Source organism: Rana temporaria, chromosome 5 (assembly GCF_905171775.1).
Source record: "Rana temporaria chromosome 5, aRanTem1.1, whole genome shotgun sequence".
In the NCBI taxonomy this organism is placed as follows: domain Eukaryota; kingdom Metazoa; phylum Chordata; class Amphibia; order Anura; family Ranidae; genus Rana; species Rana temporaria.
The window spans coordinates 131,696,018-131,713,818 of record NC_053493.1 but is presented as its reverse complement, the minus strand read 5'-3'; the positions used below and the strand labels follow the sequence as shown (position 1 = coordinate 131,713,818).

The 17,801-nt window shown below is 43.0% G+C and overlaps 1 protein-coding gene across 1 annotated transcript in view; it reads right to left on the bottom strand.

The window, feature by feature from the left end:
• ULK4 (unc-51 like kinase 4) overlaps positions 1-17,801 on the bottom strand; it is a 798,383-nt gene that overhangs the window by 29,646 nt on the left and 750,936 nt on the right. The window contains exon 36 of the mRNA XM_040353131.1: positions 1,913-2,001. Within this exon, the coding sequence (XP_040209065.1) occupies positions 1,913-2,001 (89 nt within the window). The remainder of the gene's footprint in view (positions 1-1,912; positions 2,002-17,801) is intronic.

Genomic DNA, 17,801 nt, shown 5'->3' with positions numbered 1-17,801 from the left:
CACACATAATGAAACATCGCTAATTGCATTAGCAGTAGATATTATTGCACTGATAGTATAGTAGAACTCTGCAGCATCATACAATTTGCTGTGCCAAAGTGAAATGTGCAGGTCATGAAAAAGGTATTCCCTGGAAAAATAAGCAGGTTTCAGTTTGAGTGAGTGTATTTTTCCAGTACTAGGCAATGTTTTAGTCTTTCTGACCTGATAAGGATAAACTCCCTTGTGGTTATTGCATCACATCACTTTATTTATTGTCTGGCGTTTCATACACATATATAACAAACTCCTATTACTGCTACTGGGCCATAAAACTTGCTGCTCAAGACAGTTGCTTCAGGCTTTTTTCACGATACCTACACTGAGGAAAAATATTGCTGAACTCTCCTGATAAAAATGCTAGCTAACTGGCTGTAATGCTAATCTAGTGGCTTTAATTCTTTAACTCACTAATCTGGAACAAGTATGCAGATGAGGAATTCTGACTTTACTCTGGTCACAGTGTCCATAAATATATGCAATAATGATTATACAATCAGCCAGATTTTAGTTAGCAGGCAGATTTGGCAACAACCATCATCTCATGTCTGTGGGTCTTTTAACCATTATTACAAAATTACCGGTTTGGCACAATGATGGCTGGTAAATATCCAAAATTTCAGTGTATGAAAAAATGCTTATTTTGTACTATATTTAAAATTGCATATACTATTTTTCATTGGATATTTCTATTTCTATTAATAATCCTATATTGTGTCTTACAGACTTCAGCAATACATTCAATATAAAATTACAGTATTTGCTGGCGTATAATGCCCCGTACACACCATCACTTTATGTGATGAAAAAAAACGACACTTTCTGTGAAGTAAAAAATGACGTTTTTGAAACTTCAATTTTCAAAGACGAAGTTGCCTACACACCATCGTTTTTCTCACAATGTTCTTGCAAAGTGAGGTTACGTTCACCACGTTTTACCATTGAAGCTAGCTTCTGGGCAAGCGTGGATGAAAAAACGTCTTAGAAAACGACGTTTTTTGCTACACACGGTCAATTTCTGTGAAGTAAAAAGTGCAGTTTTGAAAAACGACACATAAAATTGAAGCATGCTTCAATTTTTTTTGGTCGTTTTTTACAAGACATAAAACTACGTTTTCCCCCACACACAGTCAATTAAAGTGACGTTTTTAAAAACGTCATTTTTTTTCATCACATAAAGTGATGGTGTGTACGGGGCATAAGACTACCTTTTACACTAAAAAAAAATGGCCAAAAATCAGGGGTAGTCATATATGCCGGGTCAGCTGCTCGGATGCCTGCTGGATGTGCGGTAATACTGTATGTAGCTTAGCCAATCCCGGTGAGGGTTGTATTCAAATGAATACAGAGCCTTGGAGTAACAACCTCTGCCAATCTGAGCAGGCTACATACAGTAGCCTGCTCGGATTGGCTTTGAGAGTCAAAGAGGCGTGGGCTGATGATGTTACAGCCTCTGCCAATCCAAGCAGGCTTTGTATTCATTAATAGAATACATTGCTCGCTGTGATTGGCTCCAGCTCCAGCAAGAAGGAAGAAGAATATGGCTCCAGAAGGAAAAAATATGAAGCGTCAGAAGCCCCGGAAGGGGGGTCGTCTTATACGGTGAGTACAGGCAAAAAATCTTAAAAAACTGTCAAATTAGGGGGTCTTCTTATACGCCCGGTCGCCTTATACACCGGCAAATACGGTATATAAAATATGTTGCCAAAAATTATAATTACAGGCAGCTTCCCAAAACACAAATTCTTGCATGTTCTCTGCAAAGTCTTCCTTGACACGGGTAACATGAAACCAATTACGTTGTTATTTAGTATTTAAAAATAAAGCCGTTTGTTTAGGGTGCGGAAATTCCTCTTTGCCCGAGGGGACTCACCTTGAATCCTGAGCAAGTCTCTCCAGAGTGTGGATAAGAAGATCTTCATCATTCTTCAGACTGTTTAAATGTTTCTCGTTTGATGTTATCTAAGGTGGAAAGAAGTCAGAATGAAGGCTCTTTTTTTTTTTTTTTAAAGAAACACATGTGGGAACAGACACAACAGGAGGCTGATAGTAAGGCATGCTGTGATCCTACAACACTGTGCAAAATTACATCAATCAGCACTGAGCAAGCTACCATTAATAAATTCTGAGTAAAACGAGTATTGTCTGTAAAGCTAGTATCAAACACCAGTTGAAGAATTGTCTCCTTTTCCCAATGAGTAAGATGTGGCATTGTACAGTAAATAAAGCACACACTCCATAGGGCAATGCATCACTACACAAATAAAAGAAAGAAACAAAAAAAAAAATCACCTTGGACCTGACCTCTAGTGCTTCCGGGAGGCAAAAGTGATGCCACAGTGCCTCCCAGCAGAAGAATGCACTTCAGCCTATTGCTACAGTGACATCAACTGTGCCTCCTGGAAGCATCGGAGGCTTTTTTATTTATCTTAATCTGTAGTCATACCTGGCCTGAATATCTAAAACAATTCTGACAAAATAATGTAAGCAGAGAGATTGTTCTTTTGCATAAAAGATTTTAAGGAGAGCAGATCACTGCTAGAATAAAGCTAGTTATTGACAGTTTACATTATGGTAGCAACTAGATTTTCTCTAGGAAGAGAAGCCTTTTATGAAACACAACTTTAAAAATAACACATGAATAAAAAAATACCTTTTTTTTTTACTGATTAAATTGACAATGACCTGACAACAGGTTTTAGATGTCTACTTTTCCCTTTACATATATCAGTGAATGTAACCATAGAAAATCCATTACAGTCTACATAAATATTGTCAAATAAATACAAGAAAAACTGTAGATTTGAAGGAATTGTTCTCATCAAATATATTTTCTGTATATCTATGGATAATACACAAAAGGTTCAATTCCACACCTCGCCTGTACCTGCCTGAGATGGAATAAATAATTTCTGTGAATTTTGAAATGCTGAGGGTGAAAGCGGAAAGCAGAAAATTGGCCTGGGCAGGAAGCGGGTGAAAGTGCCCTGTATTAAACTGATCCTCTGATTCAGTTTTACTAATAATTGGAAGCAGAGAGAACTATGGTTGCTCCATTTCTATTTTTTGACATGTTTCATGGTTGATCGGCTACCAAGAAGTGGAGTAGCGTGATTCAGGGACGATATTACGAGGAGTTTTCCAGTACCATCTAGAGTGGAGTTCACTAAAGGCTATAATGACTCTGGGGTCAGATAGTGGTACTGGAGGTGAGCAGGCACTTTATCCGGAGGTGGTGGGCACCGAACACATTGGCCGTTACTATATGAACTTTAAGGTTTGCAGCGTTGTTGCTCATAGAAGTGAATCATCTCGCTCTGTCTCCCTATCTACCTGCTCTGTTTTGACAAAATGTCACCTCTAGAAGGAGAGTGTCTGAAAGCAAATATCTTCTTCTATGCTCTTGCCCTAACCAACCCCTGACCAGCCATTTTAGTAAAACATGTGTTCTAATGAGCAGATATTTTTGAGCGTGCGTTTTGTCTGTCATTAGCAGAAGTCACTGGCAAAATGCACAGAGCCAATCAGATTGGCTCTGAAACAGGATAAAATTATTATAATAATATTAATAATTATTTAAACTACAGTAATATTAAAGAAGAGAAAATCCACTTTTCAGACTTGCCCAGTGACTGTGTGTAATTGCAATAGTCTTGCAGAAACTTTTATTCTTTCAAGTTAACAGTGTACATTTAATTATATTTATATATATATATATATATATATATATATATATATATATATATATATATATATATATAATATTCTATTACACAAGTGAAAGTCCAGCTTAACATATAAAGGCAAATACACTGTGCACTGCAGTTGCTCTAGATTTGAGGGGAAGCTCTCTGAAATGAAGTGAAGATCTGTCAACTTCTATCATCCAATCATATGCAAGCAAAAATGTTTTTTTTATTTTCCTTGCATGTGATTGGGTATTCTTTGCAAAGTGAAGCTTTACCTCATTTACCAAGCTTGGGAGCAAGAACATTTGCAGTGAACTGTATATTTGCCTTTATTAAGTCAACTCCATACTGTTTTCTTCTGTGTGCCCCTCTGACCCTGGGGGGATCAAACATAATTTCAATCTAACACACTCAATGCCAGCATGCAAAAAAAATTGATTAGCTTCAGATGTCTATTTTCTAGAATCAAAAAGGGTAATTTGGGGGATATTTGTACTGTGCTGCCATTTTTTTTTTCATGTGTTTTATTAACAGAAATAATGTATACACAATTTTTTTTCAAAATGTTTTTCTCCTAAATTTATAACCCAGTGGTTATAAAATGCCACCCACAGAAAACCTTGCTGTCTCAAAAAATTATATAAAATTAATTGTAAACACCATTGCATGAGTAGATGTCAGTCAAACACACAGTGCTGAAAACGGAAAAAATGGTCTTGAAATTAAAGGGGATGCGACATGCTGGTATTGAGGTGGTAAAAACTCATAGGTGCTATGTTATTCCAGTGTTATGAGTGATACAGCCATAAAATATTAGTTTTAAAAACATATATAAAAATAAGAAAAATAAACTTGAAAAAATGTTTTAAATACATTTGACCTACTATTACAGTTTCACTTTAAGTTGTTACAATGAATAACTTCATAAATAAGAACTACTGGGGCAAAAAAGGGAACTTGAATGATCTTATTACTTATGATATTTGCACTAAAAATATGGCCAATGTACTGTATTATACCATGGTCCTCTCTCACATATTCAATTGTGAAAAAGCATGGGGAAAAAGTAGAAAACATACTTTCCATCACCCTGGCTTCCACGCAGCAGAGAGTAACATCCCCATCCCAACCACCTTAGGAAATTCCAAGAAAGCGGAGTATCCCAAATCCCACAAGAAAATACTGAAGCACAGCAAAAGAGCATCTTCTCAAGAGAGTTTAGATTCTAAAGCCGAGTACACACGATAAGTCCATCCGATAAGAACGGACCGACGGACGGTTGTCATAGGTTAACCAATGAAGCTGACTGATGGTCCGTCGCGCCTACACACCATCGGTTAAAAAAACGATCGTGTCAGAACGCGGTGACGTAAAACATAACGACGTGCTGAAAAAAACAAAGTTCAATGCTTCCAAGCATGCGTCGACTTGATTCTGAGCATGCGTGGATTTTTAACCGATGGTTGTGCATACTAACGATCGTTTTTTTCCCATCGGTTAGCAATCCATCGGTTACATTTTAAAGCAAGTTGCCATTTTTTTAACCTAAGGTTAAATAACCTATGGGGCCTACACACGATCGGTTTGGACCAATGAAAACGGTCCATCAGACTGTTGTCCTCTGGTTAACCTATCGTGTGTACGAGGCCTTAGTGTTCCAAGGATCTATAGTCCAAGGTCGGTATATTATTTACTAACTTCCCACAGGATTTTTTATCACTTTAAGGTGATGATTTAATGAGAGTGGAGGCTCTAATGTAATTAAAGGGGCTTTCCTTTTTAGTTTAAAAGAGAAGTATATATATTTTTTTTCCTTTTCATACTTACCTCGAGGGATGCAGCATCAGACCAATGCTGCAGCTGTCCCCCGGCGTCTCTGCACTGAGAAATGAGCTACCGAACACCGCCGATGGTTCGGTTCTCACTCTTCCCCAAACAGAGCAATGCTGACTGTCAGTCAGCATCGCTTCTGCTCTACTTCTCAGCGCTCATTGAAGCGCTAAGCAGTGGAGGGGCGGGGAGCCGGCATCTCAGCGGCTTGCTGTGACGCTGAGACTGGCATCAATCAGGGCAGCTGGCGGATCCCGACTTGGAAGTCATGATGACGCGTTGCCCCGGCTGATGGCAGTGATGTCACCGGATAGCGGACTTAGACCACTCTCCGCTAAAAAAGGGTCACAGGAGTGCAAAACTAATTGCATTCCTGTGACCCAGAGGAGAAATCCAGCTCAAAAGCTCAGGTTGGACTTCTCCTTTAAGGTCTGTTTTAAATTCATGCTGCCAATGTCAAGCAATCAGGGAAAAAGAGGGTAGCTACAAAGAGTTAACACAGACCTCTCTACACTTCCTTCTGCATGGATGCTGTGGAAAATTATTCAATATAGCAGCTCTTAAAAAAATGTATTATTATAACACAGATAACACTAGTTCTGACAAAGACGAATTCAGGAAAATGTTAAGTTCAGTGAATGGCTGCATGTGCAAAAATTGTTTTATATATAACAGAATGTTTTATTATGCCCAGAAGATGACTGGGACGGGGGGGCCGGAACAACCGTCCCGCTCGGGTGATGCGCCCCACACTAGGCCCGCAGCACAGGAGGACAGTGTCCCACTTTACTGGGGGGAGGAGGAGGACAGAGATCAAGCAGGCCTCAGGCCTGAGGATGAGCAGGCCGCAGACGCACAGGCTGCGAATGCTGCGCAACCCACTCTGGCTGATATACTCAAAGCAGTAAATAAGTGTACAGCTTCTGTGGACACACTGAAAGAACATTTTGGACTGCTGAGGCAGGATATGCAGAAAATCCGCGAACGTACTACTGCCGTGGAAAGCAGAGTCAGTGAGGTGGAGGACCAGATGCAGCCCATGACCCAAGACACCAGAGCTGCTTTGCAGATGGCTAGAGACGCATATGACAGGGTGGAAGATATGGAGAACCGTCTCAGACGAAACAACGTTCGTATAGTGGGTCTGCCGGAGAGGGTGGAAGGCAAGGACCCCACCATGTTTGTGGAGAACTGGCTGATTGAACTTTTTGGCAAAAATGCACTGTCGCCATTTTTTGCAGTGGAAAGGGCCCACCGAGTACCCTCTCGCCCACCGCAACAGGGGGGCCCCCCTAGATCCATCCTGGCGAAACTACTACACTACCGGGACAGGGAGGCGGTGCTGCGCCAGGCTCGGGAGCGAGCGAATATACAACATAACGGTGTCCGGGTGTCCTTCTACCCGGACTTCTCACAAGAAGTACAGAGGCGCAGGGCCAAATTCTTTGATGTAAAACGGCGGCTGCGAGCTCTGCAACTCCCATATGCCATGCTTTACCCTGCGAAGCTCCGGGTGGTGGTGCGGGGTCAAGCCCAGTTCTTTGAATCTGCCAAGGAGGCCATGTCATGGCTGGATCGGAACGAGCAATCTTTGCAACGCCGAGTGCAGGAGGAAGGGGAGTGAGACATGAGCAAGTTTGTCCCAGGCTATATCTTTTGTTTTGCCTCCAGGCACCTAGTATGCACATGTTGGAAGAGCTATTATACTTCAACGGTTGGCCCTTTTTCTGTTTAGGGGGGATCTCCTACTTTTTACCTAATTGAATCTTTTTATTTTTCCCTTTGGCCGGGGGACTCAATGATTGGCGACACAAAGCGAGAAGAGCTGACCTAAACGTAAAGTGTACTGTGCTGATGGTTGATGTGACTGGAGTAAGTCGACGATTAGTCGCACAAAGTGTTGAATCCGCCCTGTTGGCGGTCCAAGAAGTTTTAGGACCCGTTCGGTCCATAAGTTTTACTAACTTTAATCTTTTCAGCCACCATACAAAGAAAGAGGTACAACACACCAGACTTGGGCCTTCAGCCCTTGTGCGAGAAACTGTGCCGGACAGAACAGGTATGGGGGGGTGCCCTGTCCCCCGAGAGAGGGGCCAGCCTACATAGGTTTGCTCGCTAGTATACTGTTTTTTGATGATAGTGGAAGATACACATGGCTAAGGTGTCTATCGTATCCTGGAATGTGAGGGGTATGCACTCTCCACTGAAACGCACGATGTTATTTATGTGTTTGAGGAAATTTTTACCAGGGGTGATCTGTTTTCAGGAAACACACCTGACAGCGGAAACTGTGTGCTTTTTGAAATACAGGTGGGTGGGTAAGGCATATCACTCTACACACACCTCCTTTTCTAGGGGGGTGAGTGTATTAGTGCACAATGCTCTGGATTTTCAGGAAATTGACAGTATGATAGACTCGGAAGGTCGCTATGTGTTTATTCATTGCAAAATGGGTAATTTGGTATGTGTCTTAGCATGTGTCTATATCCCACCGCCGTTCACGGCAGCGGTGCTCCGGCTCCTCCTCTCCTTTTTGGATGGTAGGCCGGATGTCCCGTTGCTCGTGATTGGCGACTTTAACTGTTGTCTAGACCAGGTGGCGGATAGACACCCGGGCCCCGGTCCCTCTGCCCTCGCTAGGAGTACTCCCCTGGCGCGGTTGTTGCAAGAGGTGGGCTGGGTGGATATCTGGAGACACCGTAATCCCGGGGTCAGGCAGTTCACGTGCTTTTCGAAGACGCATGGATGCCTATTAAGAATAGACCTAGGGGTGGGAAATGCGAGCATGCTTCCATTGATAGCGGACCTATCACACAGACCCCGCAGTGTGTCGGACCACTCTGCCCTGGTGGTGCAGCTTTGCGTGGCACCGCAGGGGAGCTTGGTTAAGGCACCATGGAAGCTGAATGCCTTTTGGCTGAAGCTGATAAGTTCCCATGTGGAAATAGAGGAGGACATACGAAGGTATTTTGCTGATGGGGAAGGAATGGAGCGGAATGTGTTAAACTGGGATGCTTTCAAGGCGTATTTTCGGGGCCTGCTTATAAGGGGAGTGAATGAGGTGAAGGGGGCCTCGGCTGCACTACTGATAGAAGTGGAAAACAGGGTCCAGGAAATGGAGCGGGTATACGTCGCTGATCCTTCTGACCTGACCAGAGAGGCCTGGCAGGCTGCTCTGTCTGCCTACCAGCAATTGCTCTCCTCGTCGGCTGAGAAGAAGAGGTTCTTTGCTAAGCAGGCGTTCTTTGAGGAGGGTGAGAAAACCGGCCGTATATTGGCGCGGATTGCAAACTCACATCAACGCTCGCCTGCGATAGGGGCTATAAGATCGGGGTCAGGAAGGGTAGTCTCTCAGCCAGACCAGATTATGCAGGAACTGGCGGGTTTCTATGAGACCCTGTACAGTTCTGGCACGATGTACACCCAGGGGGATCTAGAGAGGTATTTGGCCCAAATGGTCTTCCCGGAGCTGTCCGATAGCCAACGTACCATGTTAGAAAAACCAATCACTGTCGAGGAGCTACAGGTGGCAGTCAGTGCTTTCCCTAACTGTAAAGCCCCAGGAGAGGACGGGTTGCCCATGGAGGTGTACAAACAATATCCCGAGGTGTTATTGCCACAGCTTCTAAAAGTCTTTAACAGCGCCAGGGAGGGGGGGACTTTGCCCCCTTCAATGTCCAAAGCAAATATAGTACTGTTACTCAAGCCAGGTAAGGATCCCGTGGACCCGGGGGCTTATCGCCCCATCTCCCTATTACAGAGTGACATTAAGATATTGGCCAAGGTGCTCGCCATTCGACTGAATGGGGTGGTGACTTCCTTGGTTCATGGGGATCAGGCTGGGTTCATGCCCAATAAGTCCACGGCGGTTAATCTGAGGAGGCTGTTCCTTAACATGCAAGCACGGGCGGATAATATGGGTAGTAGGGCACTGCTGTCCCTAGATGCTACAAAGGCCTTTGATAGCATAGATTGGAACTATCTCTGGACCGTGTTGCACAAATTTGGATTTGGCCCTGTTTATATCTCCTGGGTGCGGCTGCTGTACAGTCAGCCGCAGGCGGCGATACGGACATTTGGCTCTTTGTCGGGGAGCTTTGCACTGAGGAGGGGGACGCGACAGGGATGTCCCCTGTCCCCCCTGCTCTTTGCCTTGGCTATTGAGCCGTTGGCCATTGGCATCAGAACTAACCCCCGCATCACTGGATTCTGCTATGGTGACATGCAGGAAAAAGTGATGCTATATGCTGATGACACTCTCCTTCTGTTGGGCGACACGGATCCCTCCCTCAGGGAAGCTATGGTGGCAATTACAGAGTTTGGACAGTTCTCTGGTTTGCTTATAAACTGGGCAAAATCATCACTACTTTTACTAGATGGCGACGATACGCAGATAATCAACCCCGTATGCCCCATACCCGTTACTTCGTCCTTTAAGTACCTGGGAGTACAGATCACGGCTAAACCACGGGATTTCATACATCTAAATATCTCTCGCTTACTTCTGAAATTTAGAGACAAAGTTAAGACTTGGAAGGCCCTATTCTTGTCGGTTGCCGGCAGGGTGAATCTTATTAAGATGATACTCATGCCGCAACTGTTGTACTTTCTACACAACACCCCTATGGTTATACCCCTGAAGGTTTTTCATACCGTAAATAGTATTTTCCGAGATCTCATATGGAAAGATAGGATGCCTAGGATTAAACTGGAACACCTGCAGAGACCTAAAGATGGCGGGGGATTGGCGTTGCCAAACCCCTGGCTGTACTATTTGGCGGCTCAGATGCAGCAACTGGTTGGCATGTTTCGGCCGGCGGTGAGATCCTCGGCTCAGAAGCTTATGGAGCACACCGTGGGCGGAAGGCCGATCCCTGAGGCATTGGAGGCGCAAGCCTTTGCTAAACCGCACAAGAAGCTCCCCACTTTTAGCTTAATTCAGAAGGTATGGAATAAGGTCAAATACGTGCAAAATGCGGAGGGTTACACGAAATACAGCCCTATATGGCAGAACGACACATACACTGAATTAGCCAAGTTACAGTCCGGGGCCAGGTGGAAACAGTATGGGATCACGCACCTCACACACATATTCAGTAACGGGGTGCTCCGCTCGTTCTCTGCACTGCAGGGGGCGTTTGGCTTGCCCCAGACTATGCACTTCTCCTATCTGCAGTTGAGGCACGCAGTGGCGGCACAGGGTCGCTCCTCTGAGTGGTGCCTGTCGCCGACCCCTGCTTTTGATCTTCTGGGGGATGCTGGGACGTCAAAAGGCTTTATTTCCCAGTGCTACGCCATTCTGCTACAGTACGTGATGAAGCAGCATCCCCTGAGGATACGGGAAAGGTGGGAGGCGGATGCGGGCGAACTGGATGGGGAACAATGGGAGGAAATCTTTCAGGCAGTGGGTAAATGCTCGCTGAATGTCTCACAGAGGCTCACACAACTGTATATTTTGCTGCGCACTTATTATACCCCACACAGGCTCCATAAGATGAATCCTCAGCTTGATCCAACCTGTACCAGGTGCAAAAGAGACCATGGTGATCTGATCCATATGCTGTGGAGATGCCCAAAGCTCCATACGTATTGGGCGGGAGTTGTGAGTACAGTAAATTCGACTTTTGGCGTGGCTCTTCCACAGGACCCGAGGGCTTGTCTCTTGGGGGCTCTGGAGGAGTACGAATGGGAGGAAGCGGACAGAGAGGCGATACACAGGGTTCTGTTCCAAGCAAGGAAACTCATTATGGTTCACTGGAGGGCTGAGGCCCCTCCGACTCTGGCTGAATGGATTAATAATATTGGGCTGGTGCTGAGGATGGAGAAAGTGGTGTATCAACACAGGGGTAGTACCCACAAATTTGAGAAATTGTGGGCAAAGTGGTTGGATGTACCAGGTCTAGCCCCGGTAGACCTTGTGATGGATAGACTTCTGGGCATCAATGTGGGGTGAGATGGGGACGGTGATACTTTGCGGGATGGTGTTGTTTGAAACGGTTTGGGGGGAGGGGGCTATACCTCCTACCTATAAATACTCACTGAGTACGGGATGTCCTAACCTATGTTGTTATCTTGTCCCCGCAATGTTAAGGGGACCTTGTATAATTTGTACCTCTGCAAACTAAATAAAATTTTGTTGGATCAAAAAAAAAAATATATAACAGAATCTCTTTAACGTAGAACTCCAGGCAAAATATATATATATATTTTTTAATAAATAGAATAGAATTCTAATAGTATTATTTTTTTGTGCTACAATATACAGCTTACAATCCCTTTCACATGGGCGGCTGTTCTGCCGCTGTTAAAAGCATGGTTTGTTGTTTTGAAATTCCAAGACACCAGACACAGAGATCACTTGCATTTGTACATTGCGATTAGCTGCATTTACGTGCGTTTACATGCGGCTGCGTTTATTTGTGAACATTCTTGCCATTTCTGATGTGCTTCATGTTGTTTTTCTTTCCTTGTTGCCGCTGCTATCTGCAGGTGAAATACTACACTGAGAGTATCTGCAGTTATGTGCAGATAGCTGCAATAAATCGGTCCTGGACGCAGTCAAATTTATTTTTTCTAACCGCACCAAACCCCATGTAACAAAACTGTTGTTAAATGCAGTGTGTGAATGGGGCTATAGTCAGAGTTTAGCTGCAGTAGATAAATTGATCTATTCACAGCTAAAAGCTGAATTCTATCCACCGTGTGAAAAGCGCCTTAAAGCGAAGTTCCACCCAAAATTGGAACTTCCGCTCATTTGTTTCCTCCCTCCCTTCGATGCCACAATTGGCACATTTTGGGTGGAATCCTGGTCTCACTTCCAGGAGCCACAGCTGTGGGTATTAATGTCACGGCTTGGCTTCCTCCTCTTCCACCCATTGACGGGTCAGTAGGAGAAAGGAGCGGAGCCTCGCACATGGGCAGTAGGGTCCTTGGCGTGAAGCCATAAGGCTAAACTGCCGGGTTCCCTTACCAGCAATGGCGGCGGCAGCACCGGACAGCTGATGAAAACATCAGCTGCGGTGCCGACATCGCTGGACTCCAGGACAGGTAAGTGTCCTATTATTAAAAGCCAGCAGCTGCAGTATGTGTAGCTGCTGGTTTTAATTTTTTTCAGTGGTCCACTTTAATCTGTAGCTATCCCCCACAGTTATTATTTTCTGACACTGGACAATGGTTGGCCAGCATCATTTAAGCCCATGCTGTCAAAGGACTGCTCCCTGGGTAATGATAATAATGCCCTTGTTGGTGCTCACATGTCACTGCATGAGCACTATTCATTGATGCAGTATGGACCACTCCCTGCTGTTGGAAAAGAGGAAGGTACAGACAGTTCATCAGCCGGTAAACTCTTGAAAAAGGGTATAGCTAAATTGTATATATATTTTATTTAGCACTTTACATTCTAAAGGGAGACACTACAGTTACAATAAAAGGAGAGGGGAAGGGAGGGAGAGAGAGAGAGAGAGGAAGAGAATCCTGTACTTGATTGTTATGTGAACCAGTCACAATACAGCTTTTCCCCAGGATCTTTATTTTCATTTTGGATAGCATAAGGGAGGGTTATAACACCGGTCAGGTTTTTTTTAGTCACCTGTGTCCCATTGAGGAGATCTAACTTCACTTACTATACCATAGCCAAAACAGGAAGTGGTAGCAAATCCACACAAATAAAGGGATCACTGTAAAATTGTCAATGGTCACAAAAATGTGTCAAAAGTGTCCGTTCTGTCCGCCATAATGTCGCAGTCCCGATAAAAATCACAGATTGCCGCCATTACTAGCAAAATAATAATAATAATAAAAATGCCATAATTCTATCCCCTATTTTGTAGACGCTATAACTTTTGCGCAAACCAATCAATATACACTTATTGCGATTTTTTTCCAAAAATATGTAGAAGAATACGTATCAGCATAAACTGAGGGAAAAATTGGGGATATTTATTATAGCAAAAAGTAAAAGATATGGATTTTTTTTTTCAAAATTGTCGCTGTTCTTTTGTTTATAGCACAAAAAAAATCACAGAGGTGGTCAAATACCACCAAAAGAAAGCTCTATTTGTGGGAAAAAAAGTATGCAAATTTTGTTTGGGTACACCATCGCACAATCGCGCAATTGTCAGTTAAAGCGACGCAGTGCCAAATTGCAAAAAGTGTTCTGGTCAGGAAGGGGGTAAAATCTTCCAGGGTTGAAGCGGTTATACTATAACATTTAAAAAAAAAAAATACATACATTTCTAAAACAAATTTGCCGCACAGGTGTGCCTGTATATTAATTTTCATCAACGTTAATCACACTGTGCTATAGGACTAAGATTAGAAATGATACATACAAGTATACAGGTATATTAGGTGCACTGGTACACCGTGATATTCCACATTACAATGGCAACAAACCATCTATTCGCAATCACTGTAAACCTGTCAAGAGAGCCAGTCTGGCTTTCACCAATGCATTAATAAATCCAGTCTGATAGTTTCTGTACACATGCCATGTATAAAATCTTGGCAATATCCAGCAGATATGGAAAAATCACAGGCCATCTAGTTAAAGGTTACATAGGAGAAATATGTGAATGTGTGAATGTGGTTCTTCTTTGCTCTGAGGGAATTGTTGGCCTTTGTTTGGATGTACATGATGCACTGATCACTGATTAATGCTTTGTCTGATACAGTATCTTACAGTGAATCATCAGATTTATTCAGAAGTAAATGCCAAATGGCACATTCCATCTTTCTTAATGTCTATTACTGCCACCTGACCTTTCACAGAAGCGTTTTTCTAGTTCCAGTAAGAATAGAATTTAGCATACTATCGATTTTTCCTTTATTTTTTTTGTAAAAAGATTATTTACTCTGAACAAATTATTGCCATTAATAGACCATGAAACTCTTAATATACAGCACCTGAATCGCCAAACATGAGATGATTTTACAGTTTAAAGTGAATGATAACAACATAAAAAGTTTAAATAACTCTATTTGGCATTGACTACCAGCAATTAGTGTTGTGTTATTCAATAGCTTTTGTAACGTGGTCACGTTTTCTAAGACTACACTATATATATATATATACACACACACAGTATATATATATAGGATATATATATATATATATATATATATATATATATATATATATATATCTTCAAACAGGGACCAGACAAATTTCAATCTAATGTGTGTCAGTCGCTTGATCAACTTTTGTTGAAGGGACATTTTTTATCGATCAGCTGCAGCCGCTGATCGATGTATTGTGACAGCTGTAAACAATGTCCTAGGTTGGGGGGCATTGCTTCATTGGCGTCATTTATGTGGATGGAGGCTGGAGGCCAGTGTATTAACTCAGCTTAAGTTGTTGAATCACTCATGAATGGGCTCAAGCAATACACTGTTATAACTATTAATGCCCAATAACTTACAAGCCTTTACACAATTATAGACTGCATATTCATGTTCTATATAAACCCAGCCCTGACTGGTTCTTTGAATATTTCCAAATATTTTTTTTAATTCTTCAGAGCGTAAAGTTTAACTATCCCAGACTATCCTCAATAATTCTCATAGATAAGTGGTGCTCAACCAGGGGCCTGCAAGCCCTGTAATGTGGCCCAGGACCACAAATCAGGGAAGCGGATGTCAATGCTTTGGGATGGCAGGCTGGCAAGCCCAGATAGAAATCAAGGGGTTGTCGACCCACAATCCCAGAGCATCAGAGTTCATTGAGCTGGCGCCGGAAGTGGAGTAAGCAGGCAGCTGCAGAGGTAGCAGGAGCCGCATAAGCCATTGCTTCCTCTGTAGCGCTGGGGCTACTGTCCCTGTAGGAGTGATACCAAGTGCACTTCACCTGGAACCTAGCAGTCTGGAGAGCAATGCCAGCAGAAGCTGGAAGAGGAAAGGAAGGTCAGTGTATTAAACAACACATATACAGTACTGCACTTTTGCCAAGGGAACCATTAGGCTGCTTTCACACTGATCTGCAGGTGTAGCTCTGTGCACCTGAGTTTTTCCTGTGGGTTAGCTGCACTAAACCATAGACTTCTATTATATCCTGCAGGTTTGGTGCGCTTTCTAAATGCGCACTAAAACTTCAGAATGCAAGAGTTTTTAAAAAAGTGCACTGCATGTGCAAGATATAATAGAAGTCTATGGCAAAGCGCAGCTTACCCGCAGGAAAGCCACAGGTGCACCTGTAGTGCAGGTAAACTGCATTGCATCAGTGTGAAAGCAGCCTTAAAGGGGGCTCAGGACAGTAAGGGCTCATAGTTGAGATGTGTTTTAACCACACACCACCAACCACTGGTGTAGCATCAGGGGTTGTAATGTTGACCCCATCCTATGCTACAGGGGGGCTCCTGTCAATGTGTTGTACACTTGGACAGGATGGACGGCATATACAGGAACTGATGCTTTCCATTTTCCTGTCACCCACTTTCTTTTTGTGATTAAACAGTGGATAAACATCCAACGTGGAAAATCATGATCCCGATTGTTGTTTAAAATATTCATTATGCTATTCAAAATAAAACATAAAAAAACTATGAACCATTTAATGTCATGGGGCCCACGACCGGTTACAAAATCACTTCTTAATTGAGAAGGTTTATCACCCCTGTCATAGATTGTTGCCTGACTCTGCACAAAAGTCCTATAATGCACCATCAACCTGTGACTGGTCCTTAGTGGTCATATGTCAATTTATATAATACTCCTTACCATGGTTTTACTTACACATATTTCAGTGGTAGAACTTTAGTTTACAGTTCTCATAACACACATCTAACAGTATTATTCTGCAAATATGCCAACCCCCCCACCGCAGGAGACAGACAGGAATGCGACGATCACCCCCCACAGAGACAGATGGGAATGCAGTGGCAATCAGCTGCCTCCTTACCTTAGGAAGAAGGCAAATCAGGTAGACATGGATCCGGGCTGCAGCTCCTTGCTCCAGGGCCATTGCTTCTTCTCCAGGCTGAACAGGAAGTTGGTCCTGACTGAGACCCGATTGGCCGGGAGTCCTAAGACTCGGGTCTCAGGAACTGCTTCCCGATTGGCCAGGAGGAGAATAAGGAAGACAAGAGCGCATAATAATTCACTATTGTCACACAAGCCCACCCTTTTTGAAGCCAATTACAGTCTCAGGCTCTAATCATGTGAAATCCATGCATCCGGTGGCCCGCATGTAGATTAGGGGGGCCGGACGCATGAATGGGGGCCGCTCCTGTGCGCACTCTATGGACGGGCCACCACTGAGTCTCAGCCTTGGTCTCAGGATGCAATCAGTTCTCTGCCATGGGAAGTAGCGACAAATACATGGAAGCTGAAGGAAGAAGCTAGTATTTAATTTGTGCAAGCACAGTGTTAGAGGCAAATCCACAGATCAGGGCATACATTAATTATTTCACTTTTAAAGTATAACTAAAAGCAAAACTTTTTGTAAAAAATTGTGAGTGTTGAGAGGTTAGAACCATGTGAAGTTTTTATTGTTGCCTGTGCCCCGTTTGGAAGATTTGAAGTTTCCACCAGAACCGAAGGGGACATTTGTTCCTGTGACACCTGTCTAAAAGGGGATAGAATTCACATTAGAAGGATAGCCTCTAACGAGGATTTAATACAGGACGAAGAGGTTGTAGAAAGGATAAAACAGGAATTAGAATGGTATTTCAAGACAAACTGCTCCGAACACATGTCGGAATCATTAGTTTGGGAGGCTCACAAGGCCTATATCAGGGGCATACTGATCGCAATAGGATCAGCGAAAAAAAAAAGAAACTAAGAAAAAATATGATGAGTTATATAAAACTATCTTGGATCTTGAACAGACCCATAAACTAACAGGAGAGCATGAAGCGGAGCGCACCGTTATCTTAAAAAGAGAGGAATTAAGAGATCTCATTGAATATGATAATAGAGCGGCATCTTACAGACGTAAGAAAGAGAACTATCAATGGGGTGACTTGTCGGGTAAATACCTAGCAAAAGGGTTTCAAAACAAATTTAAGGGTAATTTTATAGAAAGTATTCAAACAGGCAAAGGGAGTAAGGTACATACAACATCAGAGATTGCAAGAGTATTTCAAGAATACTATGGGAAGTTGTATTCGATATCGCAAGGGGACTCCTCAGAAAAAACAAAAAGGAGAAGTGTTAATACAAAAAAATTTTTAAGTAACACATGTTTAAATAAAATACCAGATGACAAAATTAGTTTTTTAGAAGAACCTATAACGGAAATGGAAA